We start from the raw sequence: 19,912 nt of genomic DNA on the forward strand, positions 1-19,912 counted from the left end.
CTGGGAAGCTGCAGGGTCTGTCTTGTATGTTGCTGCATATGGCTCCTTAGCCCAAGTTTGTTCGTCAGCATGTCCCCCTGGAGCCTAGGACAGGCAATGTCTGGAGTGCCTGAAATGCAGGATTCCAAAGAAGCCCGCTGTCCCTTACAGCTGCAGCTGGACAGAGGGCCCCTCACTGTCCCAGGAGAGTTGGGGGCACAGGAAGTGCAGCCAGGGCTGGGAAGTGTGAGGGAAGTAAGGGCAGGGGCACAGCTGTGAAGTCACCTGAGAAGGGGCCTTTCCTTACTTGGTCTGTAGCTACTTTGGTACATTAGAGCTTGACCCAGCAGGTAAACCAAAACCCATTGCTGTCGAGTCGATTCCAACTCATAGTGACCCTATAAGACAGAGTAGAACTGCCCCATAGAGTTTCTGAAGAGCACCTGGTGGATTCGGACTGCCATTCTTTTGGGTTGGCAGCCTAGCACTTAACCACTACTCCACCAGGGTTTCCAGCAGGTAAACACAGCCTCCCGATTGGAGTTGCCCAAAGGTTTCTATATTTCATCTTTTCAGTGTCCCTGATGGTCAGCACAGAGGACATTAGTTGTCTTATTTTACAGAAGAAGAAAATACGGCTCAGGCGGGGCTAGTGATTTTCCAAGGGCCACCCAGCAAGGAAGCGGCAGATTTCTCAGGACTCCCAGACCAGAGAGAACAAAAGAGGGGACGGGAGGTGGAGGAGGGCTCAGAGAGGGAAAAATGCTCCCTGGGAAACACTGGGAGATGACCCCACCCCAGAACTCTGCTCACATCCCCTCCCCTCGCCCCCCTCCCCCGCACCAATTGCGCTGCTCTGAAACACCCCTACGACTTCCGCAGCAGTGGGATTGGTGGGAATGCAAGCCCACTGGCTGAAACCCAGTGCCCTGACGCACAGCAAGCTCTGCCTGGTCAATCAATCAGATCAGCCCGAGTTCCGGGTTCCCTGGGCCGTGTTCTAAAGGGACAGCCCTTCTTCCCGCCTTAATCCCTACAAAAAACAGCCTTTGGACACCAGTTGTTTCAGGATAATCTGCATCTCTTTATTTGCAAAAGACCTGTTAAGTGCCAGGAAATGGGTGGATGGGACCTGGTTTCCTGAGTTCAAACCCTGAGGCTCTGCTTTGTGACCATGGGCACCTCCCCCCCCCCTCAGGGCCTCCGTTTCCTCATTTGTCACCTCACCCTGCAGTAGATGGTCCCACTCTGATGTAAGGTTTAGTCATGACTCCATTCATTCAATAAACCTTAGGTGAGTGAAGCCCTCCTGCCGGCACGGGGTTTGCTGCATGCGTTCAGCAAGAAACGGAGGTAGAGAGAGTCTGTGCTCTGAAAAAGCTCAGATTCACGTTCTGTAAAAAAATTTTTTGGTCATGCTTTCTCCTTCCTGCTGGCTTACCTTTTCAGAAAATCCCCCCGCTTCCGCTGGGGAATGGAAAGAAGTAAAGAGAGAGGGGAAAGGTCCAGTTTGCACCTTGCTATTTTTTTATTTAGGGGAGGTTGAAATGACAAGCCCAAGTGGAGTGATGTACTCGCAGGAGTGACCTCCGTTTCCCAAGACAGGAGGAAACGCCAAGTCCTCGCCTGTGAAGTGGCTGAAGCTCTTGGACGTGAGACCATTATTACATAAATTCAGGCTCGCTCCTGATCCTTAGTACCCTGAGTTGCCTGAAGGGGGGAATGGCACTGCCTGCGTGTGCAGCCCCGGAGCTCGGGCCGCCGCTGCAACCGGAGTGAGGAGCGCCCGCCCGCACCACCTGTCCCCGCCGGCATTCCAGAGTGGAGGCCGAGTTGGCAGCGAGCCGGCCCGGCTCGGCCGCCGCCTCAGTCCTCGCGGGCCCTCCTAGGGGTGTGTCTGGCGGATTCAACTCCCGGCCGCTCCTGGACGAGCCCCGAAACGCGTCTTCCTCCCTGGCGGGAGCCGCGCGCACCCCGCTCTTCGCGCTGCTGCCCCGAGGCCGCCGCAGGCGGATGCACGACCTCAGGCGACGCTGGGACCTGGGCTCCCTCTGCCGGGCCCTGCTCACTCGGGGCCTGGCCGCCCTGGGCCACTCGCTGAAGCACGTGCTCGGTGCAATCTTCTCCAAGATCTTCGGTCCCCTGGCCAGGTACGTTCTCTGCGACCGCGGCGCTAGCTATCCCGGGCCGGGGAGCGCAGGGACCGCGCGAGGCGAGGCGGTAGCGGCAAGAGAAGGGAAGGACGCAAAGTTCCTGCGGCCCACGGCGGCCGGGCTCTGGCTCCCGAGGGGCGCGGCGCGCATTTGGCCACGCCACGGTTCTCTCGCTGCCGATCCGCCGGCAGCGGCGCGAAGCGTCTCCGCTGGCAAGTCGGCCTGCCGGCGGGCTCCTTCCCCAAAGACTCAGAACGCCCGGCTCCGCGCGCACTCGAGGCGGTCTCTAGGGTGGACAACGGGGCGCGGGCCAGTGGAGGACTTGGGGGCGCGTGGGAAGGGAGCCGGCGAGGCAGGCAAACGGAGCGCGTGCCCACGGCTCTGGGGCAGAGCCCGGAGAGACCCCGGTGGGGGAGCGGGATGGGAATGGGAGCCACGGTGCCAGCGGGAGGGGAGCGAGACGCGCGGGAGCCCGGCCCCAGGGCCCGAGTTGTGGAGCGGGGCGGCGGGGGCCAACGGGGTCCCGCGGGTCCAAAGCCCCGCGCAGGGGCTCCGGGTGCTACGGTGGGGGAGGGGCGGGCGGCCCGCGGGAAGGAGTCGGGGGGGGGTGTACGGCAGAAGCCGCAGCGCTGAGCCTGTCGGGAAGGAAAAAAGCGGGCCGGCCGGCCGCCGCCGCCGCAGCCGCCGCCGCCGCCGCGGAGGGCTCGGTGCGGAGAGGGGAGAGGGTCGCGACAGCAGTGCCGCGAGCGGGGGCGGTGCGGGTGCGCAGCGGCGCGGCCAGAGCTGCGGGACTGACGTAACGAGCTTGGGTTTCCCCTAGCGTCGGGAACATGGATGAGAAATCCAACAAGCTGCTGCTGGCTTTGGTGATGCTCTTCCTCTTTGCGGTGATCGTCCTCCAGTACGTGTGCCCCGGCACAGAATGCCAGCTCCTCCGCCTGCAGGCGTTCAGCTCCCCGGTGCCGGATCCGTACCGCTCGGAGGATGAGAGCTCCGCCAGGTTCGTGCCCCGCTACAATTTCAGCCGCGGCGACCTCCTGCGCAAGGTAGACTTCGACATCAAGGGCGATGACCTGATAGTGTTCCTGCACATCCAGAAAACCGGGGGCACCACATTCGGCCGCCACCTGGTGCGCAACATACAACTGGAGCAGCCGTGCGAGTGCCGCGTGGGCCAGAAGAAATGCACTTGCCACCGGCCGGGTAAGCGGGAGACCTGGCTTTTCTCCAGGTTCTCCACGGGCTGGAGCTGCGGGCTGCACGCCGACTGGACCGAGCTCACCAGCTGTGTGCCGGCCGTGGTGGACCGCAAGCGCGACGCCAAGCTGAGACCGGCCAGGTAAGTGTGCGCCCGCGCCCGCGCCCGAGGGCGGCCCGAGGGTGGGGAGGTGCGCCCAGCCAGCGGGGACGCAGGGTGCTCTGGTGGCCTTAGGGAACTTGTCGGCTGCGGCCCGTGTCGGCCCGTCGGCCAGTGGGAATGCGCTCTGGGGACGCGGAGCCCTGGCACCGCACGCAGAGCCTGCCCTGGAGCGCTCTCCGTGCCGCGCTTCCAGTGCCTCCTCTGTCCCCTCCTCTCTCTCCCTCTCTGTTCTGCACCCCGGCACCGAAGTCTCCTGTCCTTGCTGTCGGCCTCCTTCTCGCTCCTGCATCCCTCTCCCCCCTCCGTTTCTTGCTTTCGTTCCCTCTTGCTTGCTTTTCCTGTAGCGCTCCCGATCTTGACCGGGCCCGGCGACTTGCTGTTTCCTTCTTCCTCCTCCCTTTCCTTCTCCTGCTTTTCTTCTTGCTCTTTCCCTATTACCTTTTCTGTTTCTCTCTCCCCGCCTGACTTTTCTCGCCTCTCCTCTCCCTTTCATCTTCTAGGTTGACTCTCCTGGGGCGAGTGGGTGTCCCTCTGCCGCTATTCTTTCCTCCTTCCTCTTCCATTTCCCTCTGCCTTTTGTCCTTTTGCTCTTTTCATTTTATACTTTCTGGCTTGACCCTTCCGGGGAGAGTGGGTGTTCCCCTGCCACTGTTTGGAGACACCTCGGGCGAGCTGGTGGTGCCTAGCCGGCGCCTCTCTACAGGCTGCACAAGAGGCCTCCGCGGCGCTTGGCGGGGCTGGATGGCACCCCGCGGGCCAAGGGGCAGGCTGAGCAGACTACATGTGTGATGGGGACGCTGCCCCGGACGCCATGTGGGGTTCTGTCGTGAGGAGCCTCACTTGATTTACAAAAGCCTGTGGCCAAGCGCGGCGTGCCGCCAGCCCAGCTGCCGGGAACCAGAGGCTGACGCGGAAAGGGGCTGATTTATGAAGAGCCGGTAGCCAGTTGTTTTTGAATTGAGATTTTCCTCCCTTCACCCGCAGTGCCCGGTTGCTTGAGGCCATAGAGTGCAGTAGGGGAGGCGGGGCGGAGGGCGGAGTTGGGGTGCAGTTGCTCCAGCTAGGGCTCCGGTTTCACCAGTCTCCCTAAAACAAATCTGGGCGGGGGCGGGGAGTCCCAGGAGTGGAAATAGTGAATCTAATTGCCAGGGAATCGCTGGAATGGGGCCTCTGAGCAGGCAGGCCGCGCTCCCTGTCTCCCTGTCGGGTGACATCAGGGGCTGCCGCTGGGACTACCTGCCCGGATCCCCTCCCGCCCCCGCATGGAGGGTACTCGGTGTCTGGACAAGGCAGCATTTGTTGGCTTGTGGCTCTTAGTCGCAAAAGCCAGTGAGGCTTCTTCTGTCCAGTCGCAGGCGAGCGGAGTCCTCCGACTTTGTGGTCGTTACCATTGAGATTTAGAGGAACTATTATCACAACCGAAGGAGCCCACGTGGTGCAGTGGTTAAGCGCTCGGCTGCTAACCAAAAGGTCAGCAACTCGAACCCACGAGCCTCTCCATGGGAGAAAGATGTGGCAATCTGCTTCTGTAAAGATCACAGTCTTGAAAACCCTGTGGGGCAGTTCTACTCTGTTCTATAGGGTCGCTATGAGTCGGAATCGACTCCGCGGCAATGGGTTTGGTTTCCGGTATTATCACACCCAACCTCCCCTCCTCACTTTACCTCCCTCTGTTTATAGTAGTGGTCCTTCTGGAATGCTGCAGTTCTGGCAGCGTCTGTTCAACTTTGACTTCCTTTCCAGCTCTAACAGCTTTTTTTGTTTGTTTGTTTGTTTTTTCCCATCCCAAGAGAACCTGGCCCCAAGAAGGTGGCCACCCCAATCCACTGGTAGAATTGTGTGAGTCGTTGTTACAGCAAGGTTCTGGTGTTTAAGAAGCTCCTAGACAATTTGACTATATTGAAAATAGTCTTTCTTGCTGTTGGAGCTTGTAGGTGTAGTGAAGGGTGGTGATAAAAAAAAAAAAAAAAGAAAGAAAAAAAAATGTCTTTTGGACCAAATTAGGATCCCATAGCCGTGACTGTGGCAGAGAAGTAAAAACAGGCCTTGGCCCCCAGAGACGTTGTGGCTGTGTCTGGAGTCCCACAGGGCACATGTGCTTTTACAATTTCTTTTGAACACGTAGGTCGGGTGTAATGTGGTCTATAAACACATATTATTAACTTGGTCTCTGTTATCTGTTTGGTGGCTCCTGTCCTCTGGTGCATTTCTTCAGACTCTTTCTGTAGGATAACCACCAAAACCCATCAAAATGAAGGTTCCGGCCTTTTGGATTCTCTCAAATTGTGCCAAATGATTTGAAATGAGATGGGATTTCCTTGGTCATAAAAAGGGTGATACCACAGTGCCATCTAGTCTTATCAAAGAAGAACCACTTAAAAAAAAAATCAGAGTCACTGGGTATTTGTGAAAAGGAAATCAAATTTGCCAGAGAAACACATTTTTACCCCAAAGGCATCTTTTTATTTCATTAATTCCTGCTCACCTCCAGAAAGCTTCATCTCTAAAAATGGTGATAGCCTGAGGGTTCCAGAATGTTGACAAGTCCCTGCTGGCAGGACCGGTTCTGTGGGTTCTGATGATCTGTACGAGCAAAGGTGTGAGAGTGTGTGTGTATGTGAGTGTGTGTGTGCGCGTGTGTGTGCAAATTTAGAAACCATGGCAGCTGTGCTGGCAGTGATACATGAGGGTGAGGGTCTGGTCCCAGGAGATGAATCAACCGTGTGAAGCAGCCACTCCATGCCAGCTGGTGGTCTCTGTGCTCTGCTGATCTGAGGGGAACAGCAGCTCTGTCTGCTTGGCCTGGGAGTCCAGACACCTGGACCTTAGTTCCAGGCCAGCCATGAACCAGCTGTGTGACCTTGGACCAGAGCCTGACTGGAGAGTGCTCTCTAATGTATGATGAGTTTTGTATCCTTTATCTCTGCGCATTTCTCTGTGAACTTGTACTATCCTGGGGAGGAGGACAGGGTAGGCCTGAGTATCCCCATTTATCAGATGAGAATGAGGCTCAAAGAGACTGAAGGACTTTCTCAAGGTCGTTGAGCTCTTTAGTGGCATAGCAGGAATCTGATTCCAAAGTGTCTGACTCCACACTCTTTGCCCTGTTGGCTGCACCTTGAGGGTGTGAAAACACAATGAGGTAATTAATACATGTTAGTATTTATTGCAAGGTGAGCACTCAATGAATGTTAGCTGATCTTGTTATCACCTGCGTTGTCTCCATCATCAGTCATTTTATACATGGGAGGTCTGATGGGGGATGTTGTCAGATTCTTTGGGTGAAGAGCAGATTTTTTCTACATCTGTGAGGCTTTATGCTTACCAGGAGTAGCTCCGGTGGCCAGAGTGCGAGGGGGCCTCTTGTCACCATGTTGGAAATCCTTGCAAAACTGGGCAGGAAGGGAGGAGAATGAGGCCTGGTGGATAAGGGGTAGGAGAAGGCCTCAGCGGCGCCAGGTACCACCCCCTGACTCATAGCCACCTATCCGCATGTGGGGAGGGGGCATGACAGGCGGTCATGGCAGCCAGCCAAGACCCTGAATCCTGCTCTCAGAGCTACATTTGAGATACTGCCCTGCCTCGGCTGATGGTCGAGCGCTTGGGTGATATATACTGCTGAGTAGAAATGCATATAAAGCACATTTCCTGGAGAGGACAAAGAGAGTGTGCTTGGCTGACAAAAGGCTGAGTTGTTTTTTAAGAATAGCATTTCTTTAAATGAATTAGAAATTGTATTTCATGTGTCTTTCTGCCAATATGTTGTTGGGGCTCAGAGCGGGGTTCTGCTCTTTTTGGAATTTCTAGAGGCCATTTTTGAAAATGTATCAAAGCATTGTTGCTCAGCAGCTATAAAAACTTCCAAATTCTGCAGGCTTTTCTCAGGCCAGAGTCTCTGAAGCCAAGTCTACTGCGCAACTTGTACCGTAGGAAGAATTCAGACCTGGGCCCAAAGAAAGTGCATTGGCCTCATCTTCACTATGTACCGTGCTGGCTGCCACACACAGGGATTGGAGTGTGCGTGGGGGCTCATGGTTCCAGGACTGTACAAGTCATAAAACTTTTCCATTGACAGAATATCATCATCATATTCATGTTACATCCCAGATTTTTAGCATCTCTAAATTTTTCATCAGCCATACTGAAGAGTAATTAATTATCATCTAAAATCCAGTAGGATATTACTAATGTGGAAGGGCTAAAACGTATCAAGATGGAGAGAAGCTTGCTTGCTTTCTTTTTAAATGGTGGGTCTCTTTTGAAAGAGGTATGTCTTATGTCTTACTCTCTCTCCCCAAAAAATCTATTGGCATCGATTCCTACTCACAGAGACACCATAGGACAGAGTAGAACTGCCCCATAGGGTTTCCAAGGAGCTGCTACTGGATTCAAACTGCTGACCTTTTGGTTAGCAGTTGAGCTCTTAACCACTAAGAGTGAGATAGTGCATGTGCCTGATCATGCCTCACACTCACACGCCAACCCACCCACCACTTCCCTTTTTTGATTTTGCTGGGACACAGGATGATGTGGCAGGCTTGTGGCCCAGGGTGCAAGAGGCAGCAAGTGGATGGCCTGTTACAGCCAGCAGTGCTGCCCTTGTGGTCTTTCGGGCCCTAGGTTGGTTGGGCTCTCACTGGGGTAGCTTTGCATGGCTAATGATGTATTTCTACAGCCTTTTTTGATGGGAGTTGTTATACTCTCCCACCTGTTTTGCAAGAGGAGAGAGGCATCATCATGATAATATACATAGGATTTTTTTTTTTTTTTAGCACATTTGGCATTGCTGCCTGGATGGCAAGTATGTTGTCGGAGTCCCAACAGAGCTCTAAGTTCTCAAGGTAATGCAAGAGGCTACTAGAATTAGTGTTTCTTAATAGTAATTTTAAAGAGCCCTGGTGGTGCCGTGGCTAAGTGCTTGGCTGTGAACCATAAGGTCAGTGTTTCTAACCTATCAACTGCCCCTTGGGAGAAAGAAGTGGCAGTCTGCTTCTGTAAAGATTTACAGCCTTGGAAACCCTCTGGGGCAGTTCTACTCTGTCCCGTGGGGTCGCTATGAGTCGGAATTGACTCTACAGCAATGGCTTTGATTTGGTTTTGTAATAATAATTTTAGATTAGCGCTGTTATGTGACAATTAAAAAGTCAGAGTTTGTTTTTGACGGAGATCCGTAGTCAATTTCAGTAGTATGCAACAACGTTAGAAGAATAGCTCTCCCTTCCTTCATTCCTTTATGAAACAAGATTGTGTGAACTTCCCATTATATTCCAGGGAAGACACATCTTTCTTCCTTTCAGGGAGCTTATAGTAGAACAGGAAACTCTGGCGGCATAGTGGTTAAGGGCTACGGCTGCTAACCAAAAGGTCGGCAGTTCGAATCTACCAGGGGCTCCTTGGAAACCCTATGAGGCAGTTCTGCTCTGTCCTCTAGGGTCGCTATGAGTCGGAATCGACTCCACAGCAATGGGTTTTTGCGGGGGGTAGTATAGTCAGCTGGTGGGGGAGGAGTGTGTGATTCGGACAATTCCTTCCCCATGTCTGGCACTATGTGTCCAATTATGTAAAATGAGAGACTTAGATAAGATACTTTCTAAGTCTCTTGTCCTTCTAAAGCATGACAAACAGGTCAGAAAAGAGGGAGATATACTCAGGAAGGCCTCTGGGAATAAATGGATTCTAAAAGAAAGACAGCATTGAGGATGGGTGTGGCATCCTCATGCCATAGTGTGGTCCATCAGCCTCTCCTAGCCTGGTCTGGCCAGAACTGAGAAGGTTCATGCTTGGGAAGGGTTGAGGAGGCCGCTAGAGTGGGACACAATTGAGGAGGGTTTTGGAGTGACAATGACACGGTTGAACACCAGTGAGTATTAGTAGCCCTTGGATGGAAGAGAGGTAAGCAACACAAAGGTAAAAGGAAGGCTGGAGCCCAGTTAATGGTACTTCCAGATTTTTGGTCTGGAGTAGAGGTGGTACCATTGACCAAATGGGGAGGTTGAGAAGGGGATCTAGTTTGGTCTGGAGGCTAAGGAGCTGTGACTACTAGCCCATGTTGTCTGGAACTACAGGGTGGTGGGGACTGGGGCTCAGGGACAGATTAAGGCTTAGTTGCATAGTGGAAGTCTATGAACCCCATTAACCTGAATTCATAATTGGTGTTATTATTTAACTGATAGCTGCAATTTACATGTGGGGCTCTTAGCCAAGGAAAAAGATGTTTGAATAAAGGAAAAGATCGACAGTTACGATCACATAAAAATGACGAATGTTTATCCGTCAAAAAAGAGCAAAAATGAAAAGGCACACCTCAAACCGGTGAAAATATCCACAACAAATACGGCAGACAAAGCCTGACATCTTTCCTGTATAAAGAAGTCCCATGAATTAATTAGGAAAACAAAGAACGTGAACAGATAGTTTACAACAGGGAAACACAACTAGTTTACGGGCATGGAAAACCATCATATACAAACTTAAACAGTAATGACTTACCTTTTTTGCCTATCTAATTAACACGATTTAAAAAAAAATACATCACCACCACCACCACCAAACAAAAAAATAGTACCCAGTGCTGCCAAATGTAGTATAATGATGACTGTAATGAAGAAGTGCGAATTTGAATTTGAACGACCCTTTTGGAAATAAATAAGATAACAGAAATTGAGAGCCTTAAGCATATTTATATCTTTAACCCATAATTTCCTCCCTGGGTGTTTACTTAAAAACATTATCCTATAAATGCATTTAATTAATTAAACAGACATTTATTATTGGTTATGCACTAGGCACTGTGCTCGTGCTGGGGACACTGTGAACAACCAGAAAGAGTGATCCTTACCGTTGCGGAGCTTAATATGTAGCAGGAGAGTGAGCGGCATGAAACATGATTGATTACTTTAAATGGTAAGAAGTGCCACAGGGGAAAAGTACAGGGCACTATGAGGATGTATACTAGGAGACTAACTGGGGTTATTTGGAAGAGCAATGCATTGGAAATAACCTGAATGTTCATACAGGGGAGAATGGTTCAAGGAATCTCAATACATCCACTTGAGGGATTATTACAGAGCCATTAAAAAGCCCTTTTATGGAGTATAAGCAAAAAAATGGAGTATAGGGTATGAAAAATTGCTAGTGCTTGAATGCTAAGGGGAAGAGAAAATTGTGGAGCAAGTATGACTATAATAACTATGTTAAAAAAAAAACAAACAAAACAGAGATGAATGAACTTTTCACAACCCCCGCTCCCATTTAAGCACAAGAGGAAGACTGGAAGGAGAAATACCAGGATATTAATAGATCTATGGTTAATTAACCTAAAAAAAAAAAAGGCAATGTTGCCATGTTGCCCTCAAGTGAATTTCAACTCATGGTGACCCCATGTGTTGCAGAGTAGAGCTGCTCCACAGCGTTTTCTTGACTGCAGTCTTTACGGAAGCAGATCTCCAGGCCTTCCATCTGAGGTGCTGCTGGGTGGATGCGAACTGCCAACCTTCACGTTAGTAGTTGAGTGCAAGCCATTTGTGCCACCCACAGACCTAACTGATCTAATAGTGATTTATTTTCTTTTTCTGCTTTTCTGAAGGTTTTGAATTTATTTTATGAGTACATACTACTTTCATAATAAAAGCAAACATTTAATACTTTAAAACATGATGTTTCACTGTGGCTGTGAGAAATTACACTTGTGTTTACTTTTTGGTTCTTGAAGACGATGGCTGGTTGTTTCATGAGCCTCTTGATATCCTGGAAGCCCTTAACGAGGCAAGCAGCACCAGTCAAATAAGCCCTCAGACTGAAAGGCAAAGGTGACGAGTCATGGAATCAGCAGTAGGTTTTTCAGGTGATGGGCTGTTGTCATATCTCCGCCAAAGCCATGAGGCTCTTACACCCGTTCAGTACAGGGACATTGGAGTGCATCGTTAGTGTTTCTTCTCCGTTTAAAAATTAAATGAGACATGAAATTAATAGTGGTTCACAGTTGGAAATAAAAGGGGACGAAATTAGTCCAGTGAAACCTGTCTATCAGTCCTGGTGTTCCTCAGGGGCTCCCAGATGGTTTCAATCCACCAGCTGTGTAGGAACATAGTTAGTGAAAAGGAGCGCGTGCAGGCGTACTCCTAAAAAAAAAAATTTTTTTTTTTTTTTTTTTACTCCTAGCCAAGAGCAAACAGGGGTGGCCTGCGCAAAACAGGCAGCAGGCCTGACAACAATTGGCTCCAGTCAGCCTCTTTTCTGTTCCTCTTTGATTTGCTTTTAGTGGATTCTACTGGGGGTGGAGGGGTGGGGGTTGATGTCTGCATGGATTTGCTTATTGCAGAAGGTTGTTTATTCTCGACTTGGGATAGGGAACAAAAGGGAATTTGTCAGCAAATGTGAAGAGAAGCAGTGAAAAATCTGAGAGCCAAAGAGAATCCTGGCCACTGAATGATTTTGATAATTTTAACTGGATAATTTGTTTTGATAATTATTAATGCAGAAAAATTAGCATAGGCCTGTTTTGCCTAAAAAGACCAAATCTCCTCCTCTGTTCTTTTCTGCTCCGTATCAACAAGCATGGATAATTCCTGTATTTTTTGAGTCATTGCGAAGATACTATTTGGTGTTCTTTTTGATTTAGCATTATCTTGCATGTGCCGTTCCGGGGATTGGTCATCTCACATTTATAATTTGGAGTGCTTACATAATATTCTCACTGATTGATACACTGTGGTTCATTTCACCATCCTCTGATTATTAGGTATTTAGTCGCATCCAGGTTTTTACTATTATAGGCTGCTTGGTACAAATAGCCTACTTATCTTTCCTTTTGAGTTTGTTTTTTTCTTTTTGTGATATATTCCCAGAAGTGGGATGCCGTTCAAAAAGTACGATGGCCTTGAACAGTATATTGCCAGGTTGTTCTCTGGAAAGACTGAAAATTCACGATGCCGTCAGTAGCACATACTTGGACCTGTTTCTCTTCGGCCGTATCAACCTTGGGTTTTATTGGTTTTGATTGTTTAATGTATTTGAGGACGTTTCTTGGAAAAATTTAAATATTCATGAAACAGTGTATTTTTTTTAATACCTATTTTCTATTGTATTTTCCTATCGTGAATGGTTTGTTCATTTCCATGCAGAGGACATGGGCACTGAAACTTTTGGAAAATCCTGTACAACTAAGTAAGGGGTCAGGACACAAAGGCATTTGATTCACAGCCTTGCAAAGCTCCTGTGTTCCACCTTAGCTTTGGTTCTGATTTAACTGTTTCTGTGCTTGGCCACCAGAATCACCGTTTGGCTGTCTGTTCAGCTTCGATGTTAATGGCTAATCACTGCCCAATTGATAAGGGCAATCTGAATTTTATGTTAAGAGGACTGAAACAACTGGACCGTCCGCTTGTTTATTGTGGTTATGTACATGGAGCCAAAGCTACTGCACTTTTTGCAATATTCTGAGTTTCACTGAAGACAAAGCATTCAGTAGGTTTAGTTTCGCAGGACATCTTTTTGCTACTATGTCATTCTAACGAATTAGTAGACAAATAATAGAATATAACCCTTTGTGTATATTTGATATTATGAATTTTAAGACTTTTTTGCTGGGTACCTTGACTTTGGTCAAGTTTACCGCAATATTTATAAAACATAAGAGGGGTTCTCCCAAATGATTACACCTATTATAGGAATATCCTGGTTGACTAAGTCCCTGGGCAACTACAGATTCCAGTCAATTGGAATGATGCTAAACTCTGAAGTTACAGGTGGAAGCCAGGGAGAGGATATCTTGACCAGACCTCCCTCACCCCAGGTTTTGCCTTCTTATCTGAAGCTTTCAGAAAAAAATAATTTAGCATCGAAAACCATCAGGGGTTGATCTGGGGGAGGGGAACATGTTTTGTATCTGAGTGGTTTTCTGTCATTGCCTAAGCACATATGAGGCGTATTTTCTGCATGAGATTTTGATATCCAGTGCCTACCCTTTCCCCGGTTTATTTTGCTCAGACAGAGCAGCCACTGAAGACAGCCTGGATTTGGGGTCTTCATAAACCTCTAAGCGCACAAAGGAAACCCTGGTGGCGTAGTGGCTAAATGCTACGGCTGCTAACCAAGAGGTCGGCAGTTCGAATCTGCCAGGTGCTCCTTGGAAACTCTGTGGGGCAGTTCTACTCTGTCCTATAGGGTCGCCATGAGTCCGAATCGACTTGATGGTAAGGGGTTTGGCCTTTAAGTGCTCAAATGCTAGAGCTGATGATGTGGCTATAATAGTGAAGTCTTGGGTTGGTAAAGGGCTATAGTTCTAAACATCTCTAACTGAGCTCGGATCCTGGAGAGAAGTGGAGCCCACTCTGCTGGGGCAGCCTCACCGGGAGGAGTATTACCCTTGGTTAACCACAAATTAAGTGAATTAGAACAGTTCATCCCCCTCACCTATTCTGGATGGCTGACCTTATTGTTCAAACTCCATTGAAACTACCCCAGAGGTACAAGTTATTTTGACAGTATGAAGAACATGTTTCACAGTTGAAAATCTAATATCGATATTCCCTGACAAATAAAATGAGGTATTTTGTCATTGAGTTTAGAAAAAAAAGTATGGATGGGAATTTCCCCATCCGTTAAATCATAATGGATAATACACTTAATGGTATACACCATCTAAAACGACGTCCTCAAAGCTTAGAGATACATTTGTCTAAACTATGGTGAAATATTTATTGGCAAAAGAGCTTTTATAATTTTGCTAGGTATTGAACTTGGCAGATTATTCAGTTGGTCTTATTGCATTCCATTTGTTATTTCTGCCATTTTGCCTCTAAAAACAGTGTTGAAGACTTTGACACATTTCAGAGCATTACACTAAATAAATCTGTCTTGCACATTCCGCTGTGCTTTTTCTGGAATATTATAAATATTCAAATATAGGCACACATGCAGATTCAAAATAAAATCCAATACATGCAAGTTCTGCATAAATTCCACATTTATAACTTAGCAATAGTTTTGAACTAGTTATACTATGATACAAAGATATCAAATCGGAGCTCATGGGAATTACCAATAAATATATTTTTCTGATTAAACTGTGGGCGCTTTTTCAGTCACAATTTAAGCTTCAATTCTGGGTTATATTATAAGAGAATAATTTGCCCTTCATTTACTCTGAATTGTCAAGACTCCTGTTCTTCCTCGATGTAAATGTCTGCAAAAAGGACTTACTCAGTTTGACTGCTTTTTAAATTTTACTAGCAGAGATGCCCTAGTGAGCCTAAGAGAATTGGTCTGTTTCTTGTGAAGAGTTTAGCTCTAATGAATCACTTCCATGCACTTTTCTGAAGGAATACAGAGCAATTGAAATGTGCACTGCATTGATTTACAGCAAATGGATTAGGCCTGTGTGCACCATTCCTTGCATTAATTGACTTTCTCCGGTAACTGTACTAATAAAGACAAATCTTCAGTGTAGTATCAGCTCCAGTTCAATCATGGAGCTCATTGGGCTTTTGCTAACTTCCTACAGAAGAGAGGATGCAGGCAAAGAGTATTCAGAAATTGATTACGGTGACCAAGTTAGAGCCAGGCAATCCAGAGAAACTTTTAAAAGGCCCATCGATCATGGCAGCTAACTCCTCAGTTACTACAATAAATAGAAATTGACCAAACTCACCAGTTAAAAGATACAGATTATCACAATGCATGAAGATACAAAATCCAGCTATAGGCTATGTGTAAGAGACAAAGCTCAAACATAAGGACACAGAAAGGTTAGAAATGGATATACTATGCAAACACTAGCTAGGGGAAACTGATGTAGCTAAATTAATATCAGACAATAGGTTTTAAGGCAAAAAGCATTATTGGGGATAAACAGAATCACTGAATAGTGATAAAAAGTTCGGTTAATGAGGAGAAAATAATTCTAAACCGGTATACGCTTAATATCATAGTTTTGAAATTTATAAAGCAAAAGTTGACAGCTATGAGAGGAAATTATGAAATCTTAACTCCTTCAGCAATTAATAGATAAAATAGACAATAATAATAATAATACAGAAGTTCCGAAAGACATGATTAACAAGCCTTATCTAATGTGTGTGTGTGTCCCAGTCATTAAGTGCTGGGCTGCTAACCGAAAGGTCAGAGGTTTGAGCCCACCAGCTGCTCCTTGAGAAAAAGATGTGGCAGTCTGCTTCCATAAAGATCACAGCCTCGAAAACCTTAAGAGGCAGTTCTACTCTGTTCTATAGGGTCACCATGAGTTGGAATTGACTCAACGGCAATGGGTTTGTTTTTTGGTGTATATATATCACACACAGGAAGGATAGAAATGGTTATACTACGCAAACACTCACCAGAGGAAACTCATGTATCTAAGTATATATATATATATATATACACACACACACACACACACACACACACACACACACATATTGTTCTTAGGTGGTATCGAGTCAGTTCAAACTCATAGCAATCCTATGTACAACAGAATGAAACATTGCCCAGACCTGCGCCGTCCTTACAATCATTGTTGCAGCCACCGTGTCAATCTGTCTCATTGTGTGTCTATATATATATATATCCCATACTCGTGCCATTGACATAACGGATTTTCTCATTGAATCCTCAGAACAATCCTCCAAGGTATATGTTTGAAAAACCCATTTAAAGATGAGAAAACGGAGCATTGGAGAAGTTACATGACCCACCCAAACCTATCCATCCAGTCAGTATTGAAACTGACATTTACAACCAATCAGGCCCCCTGGCCTGTCTGGTATATGTTATTATTCACTAAATTCCCAGACAACTCTCCAGGCGCCTTTATCTTTTTTGCGTGTCCGTGTGTGTGTGTGTGTGTGTGTGTGTGTGTGTGTGTCTATACAGGCTAACTGGAATGGTAAACTGAAGTGACTATCTGGATATATCAGCATCCAACATGTTAACTGATTTTTTTAAAGCACCTTTTTCAAAAAAAGTTGAATTCACTCTTCAGAAGTGAACTTCATAGCTCTTTTTGCTCTCTTAAATAAAGATTTGGATAGCCAAGTTATTTCCAATGCTTTCAACACACATTTAAGCAGAATAATGTTTTAGGGGACATTAAAAAAAAAAAAAAAAGATACCTGTTAGCAGGAAGATTTGGTTTCTCTGAGATAAGGAAAATTAGGACCTTAACTGTATTTTAATTTTTACCTTATGTGGTCTTAAAATATGTGCCCACACTAGAGAACATTTGTAAGGGGCCACACATCTTCCTCCTTCAGGAATTTTGGAGATTGTCTCACTGACAGTGCCAGTTGTACTTCTTTGGCCCGTTGTGGCCTGTTTCTTGGATAAATGACTCTTGTTTTTCATAGCATTTGGTCTGTGTAGACACAGTCTTTAGAAAGGAGTGAGCTAGGGCAGCTCTTGTAATCTGGGAGTACAAGAAGCCAGGGAAATAAAGACACTGTCTCTCAAAACCAAGTGACGGGACCTGAGAAAACGAATCCAGGAGCCCGTTTAGTGAGTCCTCTTATCCCAGGGGCTCATCATGCAGGTAATAAAAATGTATTTTGTTACTGAAAAAAACAAGTGAGGGTAGCGAATCCCCACAGAAGTGACCATCCTCTCCCCTTTGGAAGAGACAGCTTTAGAAAAGTGTCATTAAAAAAATTAGCATGGGCCTACCTGTGCAAAGAGCTGGAGATGGAAAACCAAAAGGGAAAAACATGCTGGGCGTTTCTCAAGCTGAAAGAACTGAAGAAAAAATTCAAGCCTCCAGTTGCAATAGTGAAGGATTCTATGGGGAAAATATTAAACGACGCAGGAAGCATCAGAAGAAGATGGAAGGAATACACAGAGTCATTATACCAAAAAGAATTAGTCGATGTTCAACCATTTCAAGAGGTGGCATATGATCAGGAACCGATGGTACTGAAGGAAGATGTCCAACCTGCTCTGAAGGCATTGGCTAAAAACAAGGCTCCAGGAATTGATGGAATATCAATTGAGATGTTTCAACAAACAGATGCAGCGCTGGAGGTACTCACTCGTCTATGCGAAGAAATGTGGAAGACAGCTTCCTGGCCAAATGACTGGAAGAGATCCATATTTATGCCTATTCCCAAGAAAGGTGATCCAACTGAATGTGGAAATTATAGAACAATATCAGTAATATCACACGCAAGCAAAATTTTGCTGAAGATCATTCAAAAACAGCTGCAGCAGTATATCGACAGGGAACTGCCAGAAATTCAGGCTGGCTTCAGGAGAGGATGTGCAACCAGGGATATCATTGCTGATGTCAGATGGCTCCTGGCTGAAAGCAGAGAATACCAGAAGGATGTTTACCTGTGTTTTATTGACCATGCAAAGGCATTTGACTGTGTGTATCATAACAAATTGTGGATAATGTTGTGTAGAATGGGAATTCCAGAACACTTAATTGTGCTCATGAGGAACCTGTACATAGATCAAGAGGCAGTTGTTTGAACAAAGGGAATACTGAGTGTTTTAAAGTCAGGAAAGGTGTGCATCAGGGTTGTATTCTTTCACCATACATATTCAATCTGTATGCTGGGTAAATCATCTGAGAAGCTGGACTATGCGAAGAAGAACGGGGCATCAGGATTGGAGGAAGGCTCATTAACAACCTGCGTTATGCAGATGACACAACCTTGCTTGCTGAAAGTGAAGAAGACTTGAAGCACTTAGTGATGAAGATCAAAGACCACAGCCTTCAGTATGGATTGCACCTCAACATAAAGAAAACAAAAATCCTCACAACTGGAGCAATGAGCAACATCATGATAAACGGAGAAAAGATGGAAGTTGTCAAGGATTTCATTTTACTTGGATCCACAATCAACAGCCATGGAAGCAGCAGTCAAGAAATCAAAAGACGCATTGCATTGGGTAAATCTGCTGCAAAGGACCTCTTCAAAGTGTTGAAGAGCAAAGATGTCACCCCGAAGACTAAGGTGCGCCTGACCCAAGCCATGGTATTTTCAATCGCGTCATATGCATGTGAAAGCTGGGCAATGAATAAGGAAGACCGAAGAAGAGTTGATGCCTTTGAATTGTGGTGTTGGAGAAGAATATTGAATATACCATGGACTGCCAAAAGGACGAGCAGATCTGTCGTAGAGAAAGTACAACCAGAATGCTCCTTAGAAGCAAGTATGGCGAGACGGCGTCTTACATACTTCGGACATGTTGTCAGGAGGGATCAGCCTCTGGAGAAGGACATCATGCTTGGCAAAGCACAGGGTCAGCGGAAAAGAGGAAGACCCTCAACGAGGTGGACTGACACAGTGGCTGCAGCATTGAGCTCAAGCATAACAACGGTTGTGAGGATGGCACAGGACCGGGCAGTGTCTTCTTCTGTTGTGCATAGGGTCGCTAGGAGTCGGAACGGACTCGACGGCACCTAACAACAGCAACAAGAACACCTGCCTGACATTATTGGGGGGGCGGAGACTATAAAGAAATTAGGTTGAGGGCATAGAAGAATGGCAAAAAGATTCCTGTCTTAGTTGCTGTAAGAGAAATATCACAAGCGGGTGGCTTTAAGGAAGAAAAATTTATTTTCTCACAGTTTAGGAGACTAGAAGTCCAGTCTAGAGTGTGGCTGTAGGGAGAGGTCCTCCTTTGTCTATTTCAGCTTCTGAAAGTAGTGCACAGTCCTTGGAGTTCCGGGCTTGTGGATCCATCTGCCTCCATCTTCAAGGTAGCGTTTGTCTTCCCCCGGTATGTGCTTGCTTCTCTCTGTGTCTTTGTTGTTAGTTGCTGTGCAGTTGATTCCGACTCATGGTGACCCCATGTGTGCAGACTAGAACTGCCCCATGGAGTTTTCAAGGCTGTGACCTTTCAGAAGCAGATCCCCAAGCCTGTCTTCCGAGTTGGCCCTGGGTGGGTTTGAATTGCCAACCTTTTTTCCTAGTAGTCAAATGCTGAATTGTTTATTCCACCCAGAACTCCTTTCTGTGAGTAGGCTGCTCTTTTTATTATTCAGAGGTGATTAAGTTCAGGACACACCCTACACTGATCTGGCCTCACTAAAGTAACAAAGAATTCCAATTCCCAAATGAGATTACACCCACAGATATAGGGGTCAGGACTCCAACACATATTTTTCGGGGACATAATTCAACCCGTAACAATTCCCAATACAACCGGGAGACCTCATTTTGTACCGCTTCTATCCACTGGGTCCCTGGATGGCATAAACGGTTTGCACTTGACTACTAACCTAAAGGTTGTCATTCGAAGCAACCCAGTGGTGCCTCAGAAGAAAGGCCTGGCGATCTGCTTCCATAGAGATTGCAGCCAAGAAAACCCAATGGAGCAGTTACATTCTGTAAACATGGAGTCACCATGAGTCGGAATTGACTCGAAGGCAATGGCTTCTGTTCTGTCCACTGATGGCCACCTCAGCAGATGCCTTATGATT

At 47.0% G+C, this 19,912-nt stretch overlaps 1 protein-coding gene across 1 annotated transcript in view; it reads left to right on the forward strand.

Moving 5' to 3' along the window:
* The first annotated feature begins 1,701 nt into the window (after positions 1 to 1,701).
* Positions 1,702 to 19,912, forward strand: part of HS6ST2 (heparan sulfate 6-O-sulfotransferase 2) — a 349,964-nt gene continuing 331,753 nt past the window's right edge. Inside the window, 2 exon segments of the mRNA XM_049872193.1 lie at positions 1,702 to 2,129; positions 2,953 to 3,471. Coding sequence (XP_049728150.1) covers positions 1,702 to 2,129; positions 2,953 to 3,471 — 947 coding nt within the window.

Source organism: Elephas maximus, chromosome X (assembly GCF_024166365.1).
Source record: "Elephas maximus indicus isolate mEleMax1 chromosome X, mEleMax1 primary haplotype, whole genome shotgun sequence".
In the NCBI taxonomy this organism is placed as follows: Eukaryota; Metazoa; Chordata; class Mammalia; order Proboscidea; family Elephantidae; genus Elephas; species Elephas maximus.